At 40.7% G+C, this 18249-nt stretch overlaps 1 protein-coding gene across 6 annotated transcripts in view; it reads left to right on the forward strand.

Annotated features, from left to right (window-relative positions):
- Positions 1–17577, forward strand: part of AUH (AU RNA binding methylglutaconyl-CoA hydratase) — a 180208-nt gene extending 162631 nt beyond the window's left edge. For 5 of the 6 annotated variants that reach the window (XM_057720902.1, XM_057720903.1, XM_057720904.1 and 2 more), the window contains 4 exons: positions 8382–8569; positions 12092–12142; positions 13312–13359; positions 17003–17577. In XM_057720902.1, the coding sequence (XP_057576885.1) occupies positions 8382–8569; positions 12092–12142; positions 13312–13359; positions 17003–17080 (365 nt within the window). In that variant the 3' untranslated portion in view covers positions 17081–17577. Of the gene's footprint in view, positions 1–8337; positions 8570–12091; positions 12145–13311; positions 13360–17002 lie in introns of those variants that run through there. The other variant, XR_009051233.1, reaches the window with a different exon arrangement.
- The last annotated feature ends 672 nt before the right edge of the window (positions 17578–18249 follow it).

An 18249-nucleotide genomic window follows, 5' to 3' on the forward strand; every position in this document is an offset into this window, starting at 1 on the left:
GGAGGAGGCCTGTTTACTCCTGGGTGTCCTTATTTCAGTGAGGAAAGTCTTTCCTAGAAGACCCCTGCAGACTTGACTTCACCGGAAGAAGGCTCGGGGAGTGTTGGAGGGGTAGGTGTCTAGCTGAGCACCGCCTTCCTCCTGCATTTCTGCTACCTCGCTCACTTCAGTGGGCACTTCTCAGGGTCTTGCTGACTCCTTCTCTGCCCCTTTCTATCTAAACAGTCTCCCTGGGTGGTCACATCCAGGCCCCTGGCTTTGAATGCCATCTGTATGATAGTGATTATTAATAAACATTAGACTGCATATCCAGTCGCATGCGTGATGGCTCCATTTCTGTATGTAGAAGACACCTCACGCTTAACATGCCAGAGCACACCCCCGCTGCTTCGTTTTTCCCAGTGTCAGTAAACAGCACTGCTTTCTAATCGCACTCCAGCCAGAAATCTAGGCATTAGATTGATCTTCTTTTCTCCCTACATCCATTTTACTAGCAGTTTTGGACACACACCCCAAGTCCCTCCCCTTCTTCCTTCCTACACGGCCCTAGTTCAATCCAAGATGCCATCATATCTCACTTGGAGGACAGCAGTAGTCTTCAGCTGGGCACCGCACTTTGATCTTGCCTCTACAATCTGTTCTCTGCCAGCCTTACAGAGGATGTTTTAAAACACAAATCAGGACTTCCCTGGTGGTGCAGTTGTTAAGAATCCACCTGCCAGTGCAGGGGACACGGGTTTGATCCCTGGTCTGAGAAGATCCCATGTGCCACGGAGCAACTAAGTCCATGTGCCACAAATACTGAGCCTGTGCTCTAGAGCCCATGAGCCACAACTGTTGAGCCCTCGTGCCACAACTGCTGAAGCCTGTGCACCTAGAGCCTATGCTCTGCAACAAGAGAAGCCACCACAATGAGAAGCCCGCACACTGCAACAAAGAGCAGCCGCCACTCTCTACAACTAGAGAAAGCCTGTGCGCAGCAGCAAAGATCCAATGCAGCCAATAAATAAATAAATAAATAAATTTTTTTTAAAAAGCACAAATCAAATTATGTCACTTTCCACTCAAAACCCTCCAGTGTCTACATCACACCTAGAGTACAATGTAAACCTACACTATATCTGTGTGATCTGAACCCTGCCTGTCCAGCTTCACTTGTGCCACTTCCCTCACATCCTTCTCCACATAGCCACAGTGGCCTTCTCTTCCTCAAACATGCTAAGCCTGGCTTTACCTCAGGGCTTCTGCATGGCTGATCTCATCACTGGGCATTCTGTCTGATCTTCACGCAGCTGCCCTGTTAGCATTCAGACATGGGCCCTGCCCACCTACCCAGGCTAAATGCGTCATCTGATGATTATCTCAGAACTTTCTTCCCCGCCTTAAATTCTCTTCGTAACACTCATCACAACCTCTATTCTCTCTTGTCCATGTGCTTGTGTGTTGCTCTTTTTCTTCCTTTCTCTCTCTAAGGTGTAAGCTCTGTAAGATCTGGGATGGCCTATCTGGTTCATGACTGTTCAGCACCTGGGACAGCGTCTGGCACACATTAGGTCCCTTGACCAACAAATTGAGAGATTGAACGAGTGGATTTTATTTGGGAAAAGTAGAACAAATAAACTGCCATCTAGCTTCATCTAACTACTTTTGAAAGGGAAGAAGCTCCTAGTATGTCATTGTATCATTCACGGTGTTGGAAATCACGCAAGAGAAATTGACTCTGGCTACCCTACATGAAAAGGAAATTTATTACAAGGTTCCCAGAATCAATAGCTGGCTAGAGAATAGAGCTTAGACCCCAAACTAGACCCTGGGAGCCCTGGAAATACAGTCTGCAAGTTGCCAGGATCACAGTACAAGAATCGTCAGGTTGGCACATCCCTGCCCCTGCGTTGCCTGTAAGTTTGGAAAGTCTCCATGTTACAAGATCACTCATTCAGGACTCCTAGTCATGAGATGTAACATCCAGTGGACCAGATCTGACTTGGATGTCTGCCCTACTATGCCAGAGCAGGGAGAAGGAGGATCTGGTTCTCCTGGCCTCCATTGGAGAGATTCTCTGCCGTCCCAGTCTGTATACAACAAGGTGGTGGTGGTGCAGGGGGATGTTCTCCAAAAGCAAGACCAGAACTTTAATGGGGGCAGTGGATGTTGGACAACCAAGACATGGCAGACATTGAAAGCATGTGGGAAGTTGTTCTGAACTTTCTCTCTGAACCTGTTGGAGCCCTGCCACAAGTGGTATGAACATCTACCTCCCTCCCTCCATCTTCTTGGCTCATAATGACCATAGCTTGTCCTCAAACCCAAATCTTCACTAGTGATTGATGTTCCTACACCACCACTTTCAGAAGATGCTCTCGTACGCTCCGTGGCTTTCTGTCATTCTCACAGTAAGCCATAGGTCCTTCCGGTCCCAGGGGACCCCTGGAATCTGGGCCTGCTCCTCTCAGGCTGTGCTCCAGCCATTCTGGTCTCCCTGCGCTGCTCTGTGAGTCACACACGGTCCCCACAAGACCTGTGCATTACACACCCCTTGGTTCCTTCTGTTCTTGGCTCTAGTGTCACCTCCTCAGAGCCCTTCTTTGGCCATCGTATCTAAACTGTGTGCACCCCACACCCTGACGACTCTACTCTCCAACTAACAGTATGTATTTATTTGCTTACTCTGGGCTTCCCCATGGGAAAGTCAGTTCCTGGGAGCAGGGGTTTGTTTAGTTAACAGCTGTATCCACCTGCCTAGAACAGGAAACTGCAATAAGTACTTGAATGAGTGAGTAAATGTGTCATTTTGGAAATGAGTTCCAAAAGAGGAATTCCAAAATGGTCCTGAATAACAAGTATACAGCATTCGAGGTGACTGTTCTGAAGTGGCTCATACTCCTTTGGTTATGTAAATTCTGTTGCCTTATTAAAAATGAACCATCTCCTACCTCGTGTTTTATAGCAGTGGATCAACAGAAGCCACCAAATCAGAATCTCCCTGTTGACAGAACCAAAGCAAAAAGCCTTAGAAAAGAACTGGCATTTTCCGAGCATTCCCACATTAGAAAGGGAAGGCTCAGTGTCCAACACGCTTCCTCTTCACGACACAGTAACATGGCTTTGGCACACTGTTTCTGCTTACTACTCTGACGGACTTTCGCAGATTCATGGGATACCACAGAATGCCCTTTTCTGGTGGGTGATGAAATGGCTCGAGTAGTTGTTTTCTGTGGAAGCAAAACATGCTGTAAATTTACTGTCCCTGGAAAGGGTTAAATTACTTGCATTTTAGCAGGAGCCTTGTGAGTGACTGTGGCAGTTCTCAGCTCACGTTCATATTTCTCCTTGTATTTGGTGGTACCATGGGGTACCTACCACAGTGTTGCGTGAGTGTATGACCTCCTGATACCATGGTCTCTTAGTAGTAACACTGCAGCCCAGGAGAGCTGAGGCTTCCCAGAACCTGGAGAGCTTCGTGGCAACTCAGGCACGCAGCGGTTTGGGAGGCTATTACTTAGTGGCTGGCTCTTTGTCTCCCTGTACTGTGCTCTTCAAAACTGGTGTAGCACTTTTATTCCTATTACAGTGTCATATGACCTGTATGTTGCAACACATTTTTGAAACACAGCCAGGCAAAATGAATAAAAGATCATTTTCTGTCAGCTGATCCCACAGAGACAACTTTCTGGATACACTTGATATATGTATATGCCTACTTACGTACCTACTTATATATACCACATGCATACCTTTTATCGAACAACTTATGCACTTATTCCATAAGTTGCTCTTTACTTTCTTACCATATGGTAAGAAAGTAAGAATCGGGCAGAGGTAGGTTTGGCTCCGATTTCTACGACTTAACTTTGTGACTTTGGGCAAGGGATTAAGCTCTGTGAGTCTCAGAGCAGGGAAGCTGCTGTGATGGACAGCAGTAGAAGTTTATTCAAACTTCTCAGACCTATGTCGTTTTGAATACATTAGGGCTGCTGTCAGAATGGAACAATTTTAATTCTGCTGGGGACAACCCTATTTTTAGTTCTACTGTTTAATTTCGCCTGTCATCAAGGCTTATCTAGAGATGGCACTTTAGTGATCTTGAGCTCTGATCCGTATTGGAACTAAACAGGTTGTGTTTTCTACTGAAGTAAGCCTGGTGTAAAGAAGTCAACTGACAGAGACATAACACACTATCTTCACTTTTACTTAACTCTAAGCTAATATTGGAATTTAGTATTCAGAATTAGTAGAAGATGAATTGAAACAAATTCTCTCTAGTACTCCTTTTTGTATTTGGAACTTAAAATATCTGATGCCTTTTCTTCCACACCAGGTCTCAGCGGCACATCTTGTGTCTCAGGTTGTAGGATGCAATGCTATAGTGAACCTCGCTTCCCTAATAAGCTAATTGCTTTATTTTGTAACAGAAAATAGCTGTCCATAAACAGGAGTACTTCCAAACTGGACTAGAATGTTGGCATAAAAGGATTTTCGATTTGGTGTAACTATTCCTGAGGTATTTGTAGAAATCTGAGATTCCACATCAGTCATGTTTAGTTTTTTGTGTCATATTGCACTGCACTTCAGTAACTTCCAATTGTAAGGCTCTTTGCTCACACTATCAATATTAATTGACAAAGGCAAACCGAACAGGTCATATTTTTATAAAGGTTGAAATTGTATACCTGGAGCTAGTGAGGGGTCAGTTACCTTTAATTCCATAAAGTAAAAATATAGTTCAAACTATCAGTCTTCGATTTCTGCAATCTGAGTGCAGCATGTGAAAGTGGGCCAGATAATTTCTTACCAAACAGGGTTCCTAAAGATAAAGTTTTGGTAAGAATGAGCAAATTAAATTACCTATTTGTGTAACTGTTTAAGAATGCCCCTTTTGACAAGCAGTGTTACGGAAACTGGATTTCTACCCGCAAAAGAGTGAGGATGGACCCTTACCTTATACTATATGCAAAAATTACCTCAAAATTGATCAAATACTTTAATGTAAGAGTTGAAAGTACAAAATTTCTGGAAGAAGACAGTGGATTTGGCAATTATTTCTTGGCCATGACACCAAAAACAAAGGCAGCAAAAGAAGAAATAGATAAATTGGATTTCATCAAAATCAAAAACTGGCATGCCTCAAAGGATGCTATCAGCAGTGAAAAAGCAATCCATGAATTGAGAGAAAATATTTGCAAATCATGTATCTGATAAGGGATTGATATCCAGAATATATAAAGAACCCCTCCAACTCAACAACAGCAGAACCACCCAATAAAAAGTGGGCAAAGAACTGAAATAAGACTTTTCTCCAAGAAGATACACAAGTGGCTAATAAACACATGAAAAGATGCTCAACATCACTAGCTGTTAGAGAAATGCAAATCAAAAACCACAGGATACCACTTCACACCCATTAGGATGGCTACCATCAGAAAACAAATCAGAGTAACAAGTGTTGGTGAGAATGTGGAGAAATTGGAACACTTGTGCCCTGTTGGTGGGAATATAAAATGGTAAAGCTGCTATGGAAAACAGTGTGGCTGTTCTCAAAAAAATTAAACATAGATTTACTATATGTTCCAGCAATTCCACTTCTGGGTATCTACTCAAAAGAATTGAAAGCAGGGTCTTGAAGAGATATTTGTATATATGTATTCATAACAGTATTATTCCTTATAGCCAAAGATGGAAGCAGCCCAAGTGTTCCTCAACAGATGAATGAGTAAACAAAACATATTCACACAATGGAATATTATTCAGCCTTACAAAGGAATGTAATTCTGACACATGCTACAATGTGGATGAACCTTGAAGACATTACGCTCAGTGAAACAAGTCAGCCACAAAGGGACAAATACTATATAATTGCACTTACATGAGGTTCCTAGAGTAGATAGCTTGTAATGTCAACCAAAAAAGCCAAGTCTTGGATGCAGTGTTAGTTGGTGAGCCAGGCTGAGGATTTTTCCTTGGGTCCTATGATGCACTGTTTTCAACAGAACAGAAAGGTCTCTCCAGCACGAGGCCTCTCACACTCAGCATCATGTCCTCCAGCAGACGTTTGGTTTGCATCCATTTCACCCAGAGAAGCTTAGAGTTCTTTGCCATTCAGCTGTTCAGCTCTATTCCACGGGGTGAGTTTCATGACTGTTCCTTTGTTAATTTTTTACAAAATCGTTTCCTGGAGAATCATACCATAAACAAGATAATATGATGAGTGGGCTTAAGCTGTTTGGACTTGCAAAATATTGTTTCCAGTTGAATAAAAAGTGCAACACTGACAACCGTTGAGGGTCACATTTGTTAACTTTAAGCAATCTACATTAAACCTTTCACAGAACTCAACAAAGAATCATTTCCTAATGTTGTGCTTATCATAAATACTATGTCCTCATCAGCTCCATGAGTAAATATAGCCATCTGGGTTGTATTCTTTATATCTCTGTTCTAATCAGCTGCCACTGGAAATATTGTAGATAACTTGCCTTTTCCATGCAGCTCGTTCCATAAGTTCTCAGACCTATCTTTAGTATACTGAGCAATAGCATTGTTTACAGTTAGATTTAAAATTGTCAGTGCTTCATTTTTTCACACGCATTTGTCGTCATGTTGTGTAAAATACCTTTAAATTCACCATCTATAACTGCTTGGGCTGTGTAAGCAATAAGTAACTGCAGTTTACAGAAGCAGTTCTCATTTAATGGTCAGAAACAATCCCTACTGAAAATGTCAATCCTTTTGAGGTTTGTTTTTGTTTTTGTTTTTCTAATCACCTATATTTTTAAAACATGGTCATGATTCTCAACATGGTTGCTTACTAATAGCATCATAAGCCATGTTCTTCCAGTACTGGCGTGCTTTGTTCATTAAACATGTTGGAATATACTTAATTAGTGAAGGGAAATATGCTTTCTTGAAACTTGTCTCCCCTCCCACTTTTGATTGAGATGTGAATAGAAAAGATGTTGCCTTCCTTTTAACGCAGTTGCTTAAAGAAAATCAAAACTTCTCAATCTAGGACTTTCTGGTGGTGCAGTGGTTAAGAATCTGCAGCCTGCCAATGCAGGAGATGCGGATTCGAGCCCTGGTCCGGGAAGATCCCACATGCCACAGAGCAACTAAGCCCATGCACCGCAACTACGGAGGCTGCGCTCTAGAGCCCATGAGGCACAACCTCTGAGCCCACGTGCTGCAACTACTGAAGCCTGTGCACCTAGAGCCGGTGCTCTGCAACAGGAGAAGCCACTACAATGAGAAGCCCATGCACCACAACAAAAAGTAGCCTCCGCTCACCACAAGTAGAGAAAGCCTGTGCACAGCAACAAAGACTGGCATAAATAAATAATAAATAAATCTTAAAAAAAAAAAAAAACCTTCTCAATCTGTAGTATTGGAGTAGTAGGGAGTGGTATGGCAGACTCAAGTGCATTGCATCTAAAAGTGCAGCTGCAAATAACTTCCAGGTAGAAGTTAGTTTTTATGTGAAGTCACCCACACACTTTATAAATGCTGATAACTAATGCAGAAAAACAGTTTAAACTTTATGGGCCATGAAAACAGTGAGGTTGTTCAGATGTTTGGCCATCAGTTTGCTTTTTCTCCTCTGAACCTTCTCAGTCAGCCTTTCCTCAGCCTCCTGGGCAGCGCAGCTGCCACTTTAAGGATAAGACTTAAGGATAAGATTTAAGATTTGCAGCTGTTTTCATATTCTTATCGGTAGAAATTGAAGCTCTCAGTAAGAATGTTACCTGCTTTTGTCCGGCTTTCTATTTAATGAGATCCTGGTCTCTTCACGCGCAGCAGATAGGTGGATGAATTAGTGCATCAGGGGATGATTAGTACTTGCACTGAAAAATAAAACCCCGGGGCAAAGCCTGTTTCCATGAGTAATTATCTGTTTTTATTTTCATTAAATTAAAATTAGTTTACAGTTCATTTACCGTGAGTCTTTAAAAGCACGAGTTGCATTTCTCGGAATTTGATGTTTTATCTAAACTGAAAGAGAAATGCCAAGCTTGATGGACCTGTCATCCCTCTGGTGACAGGGCTGGGAAGAGAAAGCTCCCCCCACCCCCCCAAACTGCCTTGCACCTTTTCATTCCTGACGTGGTAATGCTTGTGGATTGGATTCAGGAACACACCAGCTGTCTTGCAAGTGATGGTCAGTGCCCAGATCACTTAATGATACAAGATTCTGAAGAGCTTTGGAGATATTAATAATTTTATAAACTAATTAAGAAATTGGATTCTGCTTTGAAGTGGTTTTCCAGTCACTAATCTTGACACAGAAACTTCTGGCCCTGGTTTGTTTTTATAAAAGGAGAAATGAAACATTGAATAAAATGAAAGGGCATCAAGTGGTGCCCACATTTTCTGTCTCTTCCCTTCTGCAGGTGGGACGCAGCGACTGCCACGTGCCATTGGGATGTCCTTGGCCAAAGAGCTCATCTTCTCTGCACGTGTGCTCGATGGCCAAGAGGCCAAAGCCGTGGGCTTGATCAGCCATGTTCTAGAACAGAACCAGGAGGGGGACGCTGCCTACAGAAAGGCCTTGGACCTAGCAAGAGAATTTTTACCTCAGGTATTTTAATTACATTTCCTTTTTTTACTCTTTTTAGATAACTTTATGACAAATTGACAAAACCAGCAATCATCTCACATACCTAGGATGTCCTTGGCTTGCTTTGCAAGTAGAGAAGTACATGGTAGCTGTAAAACTAGAAATCGTGTACTAGGTTATTAAGAGCCTTCAGAATTAAAATTAAGCTTTGAAGATAATCCAAGGCCCCTACTGTAGCCACACATGGATAGTATATTACACGAACGTTTGTCACGTGTGACAGAACTTCCCAGCAACGTACGTTGTTCGCCAGCTAGCGCTCCTGACCTGAACTGTACACGTGAAGAGAAACAGCGATGGCTGGGCTGTCACACTGGATCACCCCTAAACTGAAGCACAAATAAGGAGCCCACAGTCCATTACACCAGGGTCCACGCCGGTCCGCGGCCTGTCAGGAACCGGGCCACACAGCAGGAGGTGAGCGGCAGGCCAGCGAGTGAAGCTTCATCTGTGCTCCCCGTCGCATTACCGCCTGAACTACTACCCACCCCCCCACCACCACCCCTGTGGAAGAATTGTCTTCCACGAAACTATCCCTGCTGCCAAAAACGTCGGAGACCACTGCATGATGCCAAGTGAGCTTTCATTGAGATCCCATAACTTGAGATAACCTGCTTGGACCGCACCAGTTGTTTGTCTTACTGTGTTTGTTTTATGGTGATGTAGGCATTGTTTTAACTCGTTTGTGTACAATATGCTTCCTCACAATTACACCTCAAGCCTGGGACTCACGGCACTCGTTAATCCTCATGGGTAATCTTGGCAGCAGTGCATCCAAGGACCTGTTTTAAGGGTTTCTTGGTTCTTTCACTCTTCCAGAAATATTTTTCAAATATTCCTTTCTTCTGAAATCATGGATTAAAGGATTTTTGCCATGTAAATAAAAAATTAGTGATTTCTCTCTATTCCTAATGGAGTGTAAAGTTTTATAACGCCTTGACCATTTGTGGAGTCAAATGACATCCTCTCTAACTCAGACAATATTTGTAACCTCTTTTGGGGCCTTGGGGCCTTTTGGGAGACCTCATGAAATCTCTCCCTAGAAAAATGCATGTGCCCTCCACATGTCTTTTGCATCAAGTTTCAGGAGGCATCCTTGGAGTTCTTTGTTGTAAGATAAAGGCCCAGGTCTGCTGTGATGCACCTATCCCCTGAGAGCTGTCAGATGGGGCCTCTCATTTGAATTGGTTTCTAAAACTACACTGCTTGATGTTGCTTCTACTTCAGTCCTTCTCAATTAAGTTAGGAGCTACAGGATCTTTCAGGGCAGGGCCCTTACGTAGTTTATTCCCCATGTGAGGTAACACAGAGCCTTATACTCTGAATTGATGGAGAGAGAGCAAAGAGAGAAAAGACTTTTATTACTTTTAAGAAAAAACTTTCAACTATAACTTTGGTATTCATATTTATTCAAAATATTAAGGAAACATCTATCTAAAAGGAGATTAAAGGTACGCTTATCAGGAGAGGTGATCGTTTAACTACATACAGCTTTAATGACTTCCCCTGGCTTAAAACTTTACAACTGATGCATGTCTCAGTTGAAAAAAGGGGTGTATTTTAAAAAGGTTGTGGCATCATTCCAGTTCTGAGATTCACAGCCTCCCCGGTCCTTGGATGTGAGTGTTGAGCTTCCTGTTCCAGAGCTCCGCCCAGGTGGCTTGTTAGCCCCTTTGCACCTTGGTGGTTCAGGCTCCTTATCTCACTCTTGGGAACTCCCTCTTCCTCCTGTGACCTCAGTGCCGTTGATGCCATCACTGCCTACAGCTCGCCCCACCTCCAGCCTGACATCCAGCTGCACCCTGCCACGTGGCAAGCCGGGCAAACTCATTGTCTCTTCCGTCTGAAGGACACGCCTCTGAGAACATTAATTGCTACAATTAATTCTTCCCCAGGTGAAGGGAGATGTCAAATGACTTCGGAAAATGTGTAACTGAAACTGTATGCAAAAGTTACAAAACAGAATTTGAGGTGAAATAATGTTTATTTTTACAGACTTTGTTACTAAATGATTGTCTTCTAAATAATTAGAAAGCTTCTATAAAATTAGTATCTCTAGGTGATGTCTGTATTATATGTTATTTCCATTTTTCTGAGAAAAAAAGGTTTGCATATATGGAAGAAGCACTGGTTTTATATTTTAAAAGACAAGTAATTAAATAAGCGTTGTATCTAATAGTATTTTCATTTTCCTGTTTCTCCAGTTTTCTAAACCTTGCTGCCCGAAGTGTGGTCTGTGGATTAGCAGTCCAGGCATCTCCTGAGAACGTTTAGACTTGCAGAGCCCCCGGCCCATCCCAGACCCCTGACTCTATATCTCCATTTTAACCAGGGGCTTGGGGATTTGTGTGCATATGGAAGTTTGACTAGCACTTGTCTGGGTCAGCTGGTGATAAAAGTAAATGGATAAGATTCTCACTGAGAGGAGCACTCTGTTTGAAAAAAAATGAATTGATCTCAAAAAAAAAAAAAACACCTAGTATGTGTAACATAAGTACAAACCACATTTGGAAGAATTCTAACTAAGATACTTGCCTGAGCCTCAGAAAATTTCAGAGTCTGAAAAAAAAATATTTCAGAATGGGATTTAGGAAGAGAATTTAGATAGGTTAAAATTGATAGCCGAAAAATGGCATTTTTCATGCCGTCATGCATTTATCCATTCGCTTATTGGAGTCCTTTGTTGTGCCTGTTATTTAAAGCCTCTTGCATTTTAATTCAAAAGATGCTTTAAAACATGCCACTAAATTCTAATTCATCACCCATAAACAATTTTTAGGTATTTAAAGTATGATCGAATAATCAAATTCCATCTGAGAGATTATGGTTTTCCAAGATAAAAGTAATATTTCCCTTCTCGCAGAGGACTCCCAATTCTTTCCTCTGTGACCCTCACACAGTGAATCCTGAAGGACTCATTGGAACTGGAAGCTTTTGTGTGATGTGGGAGCACTGTCTGGAGGACACGTGTTTACTAACACATCATCATCGTGGTTAGTTATTGATGCCCAGGGAAGCAGGTTACAGAGCCACAGCCTGAAACGATACCCCCTGAACCCCATATTAATCAATAGTGTCAGCCTCATTCCCAGCCCACACATCTGTCGCACCGCTAATGGGTGTGTTATCGTGCCAAACATGTTATCTCCTTTTCTTTTTCCTACTTAACTTGTAGGGAGATTTACCGAACAGTGAAAAGCCCTCTACTGTACACATACCACCTGCTGACCTCCAAGCATGTAGTTTGCCGCACCACAGCATGCCGTGGGATCTGCGTAACCTGCTGGTGCAGTAGATTGTTACAACTGCTGTTTAGTTAAGTCCTTGCAAGGCTCCTAAAATAAACCTTCCATCAACTATCTTATAACCATTGTCACTTCTACGCCATGGATCCAGCAAAGGGAATTTCTGAATTTGACTGAAATGTACAACACGATTTGCATAAGTAATAATTACAGTACGTTTCTTTGGTTTGAATTTTAGGGACCTGTTGCAATGAGAGTGGCAAAATTAGCGATTAATCAAGGGATGGAGGTGAGTGCCTTAAGTTTGAGTGTTTTATTGAAATAGGTAGTGGAGATTTAACTTAAATGAACCATTATTTTTTAATATTCTAAAATACAGCTGTTTTACTGCTGTGATTATTGAAAGCTACTGAGGTTCTTTTTAGCTACAATCTTTAGTGATTTCATTCTGCTTAGAGCTGTTGTTGATTCGGGATCATAATCACAGAATTGAGTAATTTCACTGACGCCCTGCAGCACATGACATGCTTGTTATTTTTGCCATTGAGTTCATAGATTTATTGGCTAGTAGTTCATAGGAAACCAGAAGAAAAGGGCATTCTGTGTATTCTCAGCACCAGTGTCATATTATAAAAAAGCATTTTGAGAACGTCCTGGCTCAAAGCTCCTCCTAAAGATGGAGACCATCTTTAAGTTCTCGATGTGCTTTCTGCAGTGAGACACACATAAATCCTGTAGGGAGCCCTGGGGTTCCTCTGGAGAGGTGGGTCCAAAGGAGTGGAGGCCCCAGGACAGGGGAGAAGTAAGCAGGGCAAGGGAGCAATGCAGGTACCCATTTCTGTTGGCCTTTTCATTACAGCAGTTGTATTTTGGGTAAATTATGGGAACTTTAAAGAAAGATATTTCTTCCTTGCAGACCTAGAGGCCACTGTATTTTCCTGGCCTTTCACAGCAGTAAAAAGTGGTTGAATTTGTTAGCAATAAATACATTTTAAAAAATTTACAAAGTATTTGATTGTTTTTTTTTTCATTCTTACATAATAGTAACACTACTAATAGCAAAAACCTTGTATGACCCTTACCATGTGCCAACCCAATATATATCTTATGTGCTTTATAAAGACTTCACCAAAATTAACTAATTTGATCCTCACAATAACCCCATTTGGTAGATACTGTTATCAGCTCCTTGTTCAAATACACTGCTCTGAAGCAAGAGAGGTTAAATAACCTGTGTAACCAAGTTTACCTGGCTCTCATATGGTAGAGTCAGAATTTGAACCCAGGCAGCCTGGTTCCATAGTTTCTCATGCTGGTCATACTTCTGATTTGCTGTATTATATCAAAGAATTCTGTTCTTTCAGAATAAGGTTATTAAGTTTGAATTTATATTTATATTGAATATACCATATTTTAAAAAGTAATTCTTGCTGAAATGAATTATATTTTTATCCTTAGGTCGATTTAGTAACAGGATTAGCCATAGAAGAAGCTTGTTATGCTCAGGTATGTAATACAATCACAAATTCAGTGGCGATACCCCTTACCTTCTGTGTAAGTCAACTGCATTATCGCTGAGCAGATTAGACTCACGCCTATTACAAAATCACACAGATGAGTTGAAATTGTTTCTGCCCTTTGACTGTTACCAGCTCTTATGACTGATTCTGTTCCACTTACTAATGACTCCTGTCTATGTAATTTAGAAAACTCTTAGAATAATTAACTTAGTACGATTTGTGCTGTAGCTGCCTCTCTGGCTCATGTTGTTTTTTCTGGGTGTGGCTTTGAAGCCTCACTCCAGGGTAGAGAGGTGGGAGAAAGGCAGCAGTGAGCATGTGCTTCCGGGAAGCATCAGTGTTGGAGACTTATTGGCTTTTCCTGACATTCTGAGCCTTTCCTCCTACCCACTGAAACTCCACTAATTCAGTTACATCTACAGCTTTCTTTTTTGTACACAAATGAATAGGGCTTTTTATTGAGGAACAAATCTTCCTTCCTCTCTTCCTTTCTTCTGTCCCTTTGTAAATGGAAAGACATAACTTTGTTTTCGGACATCTGAAGTAGCAAAACAGTTTCATTCTAGCTTTTCTGAGAATTGGAGACTGTGTCAGCTCCCTTTAAGCATGGCAGTATCATGAATTAGGAGCTAGAATGTTCCTCTGTGCCTGGTTTGTTTACATGAATTACCACCTGTCATTGATGAGCACATGCTGTGAAGGAACTAAATTGCAAACCTCTTACAAATGGACAACCTCAGAATCTGAAGAAAAATTTTAAAAGCATATTTGGCTACACCTTATCAAATGTAAAGGAATAGGAGTTATCAAAGTGTTCTGTCAGACCACAATGGAATTAAACTAGAAGTCAATAACAGAAAGATAGATGAAATCCCACCTATTAATGGTGAGGTGTAGTCTTTTTAATAAGGTTGAACAGTGTACTTCTAAATAACGTGTGTCAAAGAGAAAGTCTCAAGAGGAATTAAAATATATTTTGAACCAAATCAAAATGAAAATACAACTTATCAAAATTTGTGGGAATACATGAAAAACAGTGTTTAGAGAGGAATTTATAGCATTAGATGTGTATATTAGAAAAGAAGAAAGATCTAAAATCAATGAATTTCCACCTTTCAAAAGTGGAAAAAGAAGATCAAATTAAAACCAAAATCAGAAGAACGGAATACTTTAGAGCAGAAATTCAGTGAAACTGAAAAAGGGAAACACCAGATAAAAAACAAAAGCAAAAGTTGGTTCTCTGTAAAGATCTATAAAATCGACAGACTTCTAGTTAGGATAACCAGTGGGGAGGGAAAAAACGAAAATTATATCAGAAATGCAAGAAAGGTTATTACTGCCGATCCTGTGAACATTGAAAGGATAAAGGAATGTTGTGAACTATATATGCCCACAAATCTGATAACCTAGATGAAATGGACCAATTCCTTGAAAGACAAAATATGCCAAAATTCACTGAAGGAGAAGCAGATAACCTGAATAGTCCTATGTTTGTTACAGAGATTAAATCAATAATTAATAAACTTCCAAAGTAGGAAGCACCAGGCCTAGATGGTTTCACTGATGAATTCTACCAAACATTTAAGGAAGAAATTATACCAAAGTCTTTTCATGAGGACAGTATTACCCTGATAACAAAACTAAAAACATCACAAGAAAGGAAAACTATAAACCATTATTTCTCATGAACATAGATATAGAAATCCTCAACAGAATATTAGCAAACTAAATCCAACAGTATATTGAAGGAATTTTGTGCCACAACCAAGTGAGTTTTTCCCCAGATATGCAGGGCTGGGAAATGCAACACTCAAAAATCAATTAATATAGTTCATCACATCAACAGGCTGAAGAGGGAACTCTGGTGAAAGAAATCTCAAATTAAATAGCTATCCCATATTCATGGATAGTAAGACTCAATATTATTAAGGTGTCACTTCTTCCAAATTTGATCATAGATTCAATGCAGTCCCAATAAAAGTTCCAGAAAGTTATTTTCTTAATGTTGGCAAACCAATTCTAAAGTTTATATGGAAAGTCCAAAGACCCAGATGAGCCAACACACTATTGAAGAACAAAGTTGGAGGAATGACACTACTTGACTTCAAGACTTACAATAAAGCTACAGTACTGGCAAAAGAAAAGACAAATAGGTCAATGGAACAGAATAGGGAATGCAGAAGAAGATTCATACAGATATAGCCAACTGATCTTTGACAATGAAGCAAAGATAGTCTTGAAAACTAATAGTACTGAAGCATCTGGACATTCAACTACAAAAAATAAAAAAATGAATCTAGACACTGACCTTACACCCTTCACAAAAATTAACTCAAAATGCGCTGTAGACCTAAATGGAAGATAACATAGTAGAAATTCTAGGTGACCTTGAGTTTAGCAATGGCTTTTTAGATAGAATACCAAATTCATGAAAGAAAAAAACTGATGTTTGACTTTATTAAAATTAACAACTTCTACTCTGCTAAAGACACTGAGGAGAATGAAGAGACAAGTCACAGTCTGGGGAAAAAAATCTTTGCAAAACATATCTGATAAAGGACTTGTATCCAAGATGTACAAAGAAGTTTTCAAACTCAACAGTAAGAACATAACCCAGTAAAAAGTGGGTATAAGGGTCTTTGGTAAAAGTGGGTATACCTCACCAAAGTAGTTGTACAGATGGCAAATCAGCATAGGTAAATATGCTCCACATCATATGTCATTAAGAAATGCAGATAGGAACAAGATACCGCAATTTGGCCATTTCTTACATAGTCTTACCTCTTGATCTAGCGGTCATGCTGCTATGTTTTTACCCAGATGAGTTGAAAACTTATGTCCACACAAAAGCCTACATACCGGTGTTTATAGCAGCTTTATTCCTAATTGCAGAACTTGGAAACAACCGAGACGTCCTTCAGTAGGTGAATGGATAAACTGTGGTATATCTGTACAGTGGGGTGTTATTCACTAATGAAAGGAAATGAGCTATCCTGCCAGGAAAAGACAGGAAGGAACCTTAAATACATATTACTAAGTGAAGGATTTCAACCTTAAAAGTCTGCATACTATATGATTCCAACTCTACGACATTCTAGAAAAGACAGTGGGGTGGGGGAGGTCGGGGATGACTAGGTAGAACATCGGGGATGTTTAGGGCGGTGAAACTATTCTCTCTCATACTGTCATGGTGGATACCTGACATTATGCATTTTTCAGAACCCGTGGAATATCGCTAATGTAAATTATGGACTAGTTAATAATATTGTATCACTATTGGCTCATTAGCTGTATCAAATGTACCACATGAATGCAGGATGTTAATAACGGGGGAGAACAGTGAGGGGTTTGATGTAGTATGTGGGAACTCCGAACTTCCTGCTCAGTTTTTTTGTAGACCTAAAATTGTCTAAAAAATAAGGTCTTAATTTTATTGAAGTATGTTCGAAATAGGGGAAAAAAAGCTTGTTGGGGTTACAGTGATAAATTTGGCCACATAATTTAAATTGTTCAAATGATTTCAAGATTTTAGATTATCTTCTAATTAGTGTCCTTAGGCAGAACTCATTAAACTTCTACAGTTGTTTTTAATTTTTGACATAGATAACGTAATGTTTTGTTTCTCTTAGACTATTCCAACGAAAGACAGACTTGAAGGTCTTCTTGCTTTTAAAGAGAAAAGGATCCCTCGCTATAAAGGAGAGTAGAAGAAACAGAAAACTTTAAAATGCCAGTGTAATAAATGTGCTTCTGGAAGTACCTTTCAGACCCACGTATGCCTCAGCACCTGGAATCCCAGCAACCAAAGGGAAGAGCGAGTTATCTGTGTACTGAATTACATATCTGGAGTGGACCCATTTGTGTACTGTGTTCAAATGTGTGTCATCACATTCATTCCGATTCATGAAGCTAGTAGTGCATACTGTCAAAAACACCGGTCCAGAATTAGGTATACATTTCTAAATACCTCCTGCATATGAGGCTTTCTGTTGTTAATTTTTTTAATGTGAATAATTTATATATTGCCCATTCTAGGAAGAAATATTGATTGTATGTCTCCTCTGCTGCAGTATGAAAATAAAATTATTTCTATATACCAAAAATGTGAAGTTATACCAAATAAAGTTTCTAAGGGATTGTACATACATGCACCCACACACATACATCTCATACTGAGAAAGGAGTTGATAGAATTCTGAGTGAAAATTACCAAATATAAATAAAATTAGTGAAAAGAAAACTTGGAAATTCTTCTCTTACCCCATTCTTTTTGCATTGAATAAATCATTGCATGTTGGATTTTAGAAGAAAGCACCTTTCCATTGCTGATTCTATCAGGTGACCTTTTTATGTGGTCAGTCTTAGAATACAGTGTGGATGAATTAATCCAGTCAGAGACTGGGGCCAGAGGCCTTGTGAGGCCAACTGGAGACCTGGAACTGTTGTGCCTCTAAGCCCTCCTCGCAAGTGGCCTGGCCCCCTGGCCTAACCCTGAAGTAAAATGGTGCAGCCAAGGTTGGCCCATCGAAGTGGCTTGGTCCTGGACTGAGGGTCTCTGCTTCCTTCTCCCCAGCTATTTGCACCTGATTTCAGTAAGGAAAGGAGGTGAACTCAGCACCCTTCTCTCCACCTTCTAACAAGCATCGTGCCTTCCTACCCCTGGCCAGGTAAGCAACTAGCAGTGGAGGAGCTCCAGAGGCGTGTGAGTTTATATAGCCTTGCCTGGGGGACAGATGGGAAGCGTGTGTGAAATGGTCAGCTGTGGAAGTCAGTGTGCAAAAGGAAGAGGAACAGCACAGCTCCCTGAACGAGTTTGAGCTAGCTTTATTTTGTGTTCATTTGATCAAACCACACTGCCTCCCGAGGCTGCATCCAG

This window comes from Hippopotamus amphibius, chromosome 2 (genome assembly GCF_030028045.1).
Source record: "Hippopotamus amphibius kiboko isolate mHipAmp2 chromosome 2, mHipAmp2.hap2, whole genome shotgun sequence".
Taxonomy (NCBI): domain Eukaryota; kingdom Metazoa; phylum Chordata; class Mammalia; order Artiodactyla; family Hippopotamidae; genus Hippopotamus; species Hippopotamus amphibius.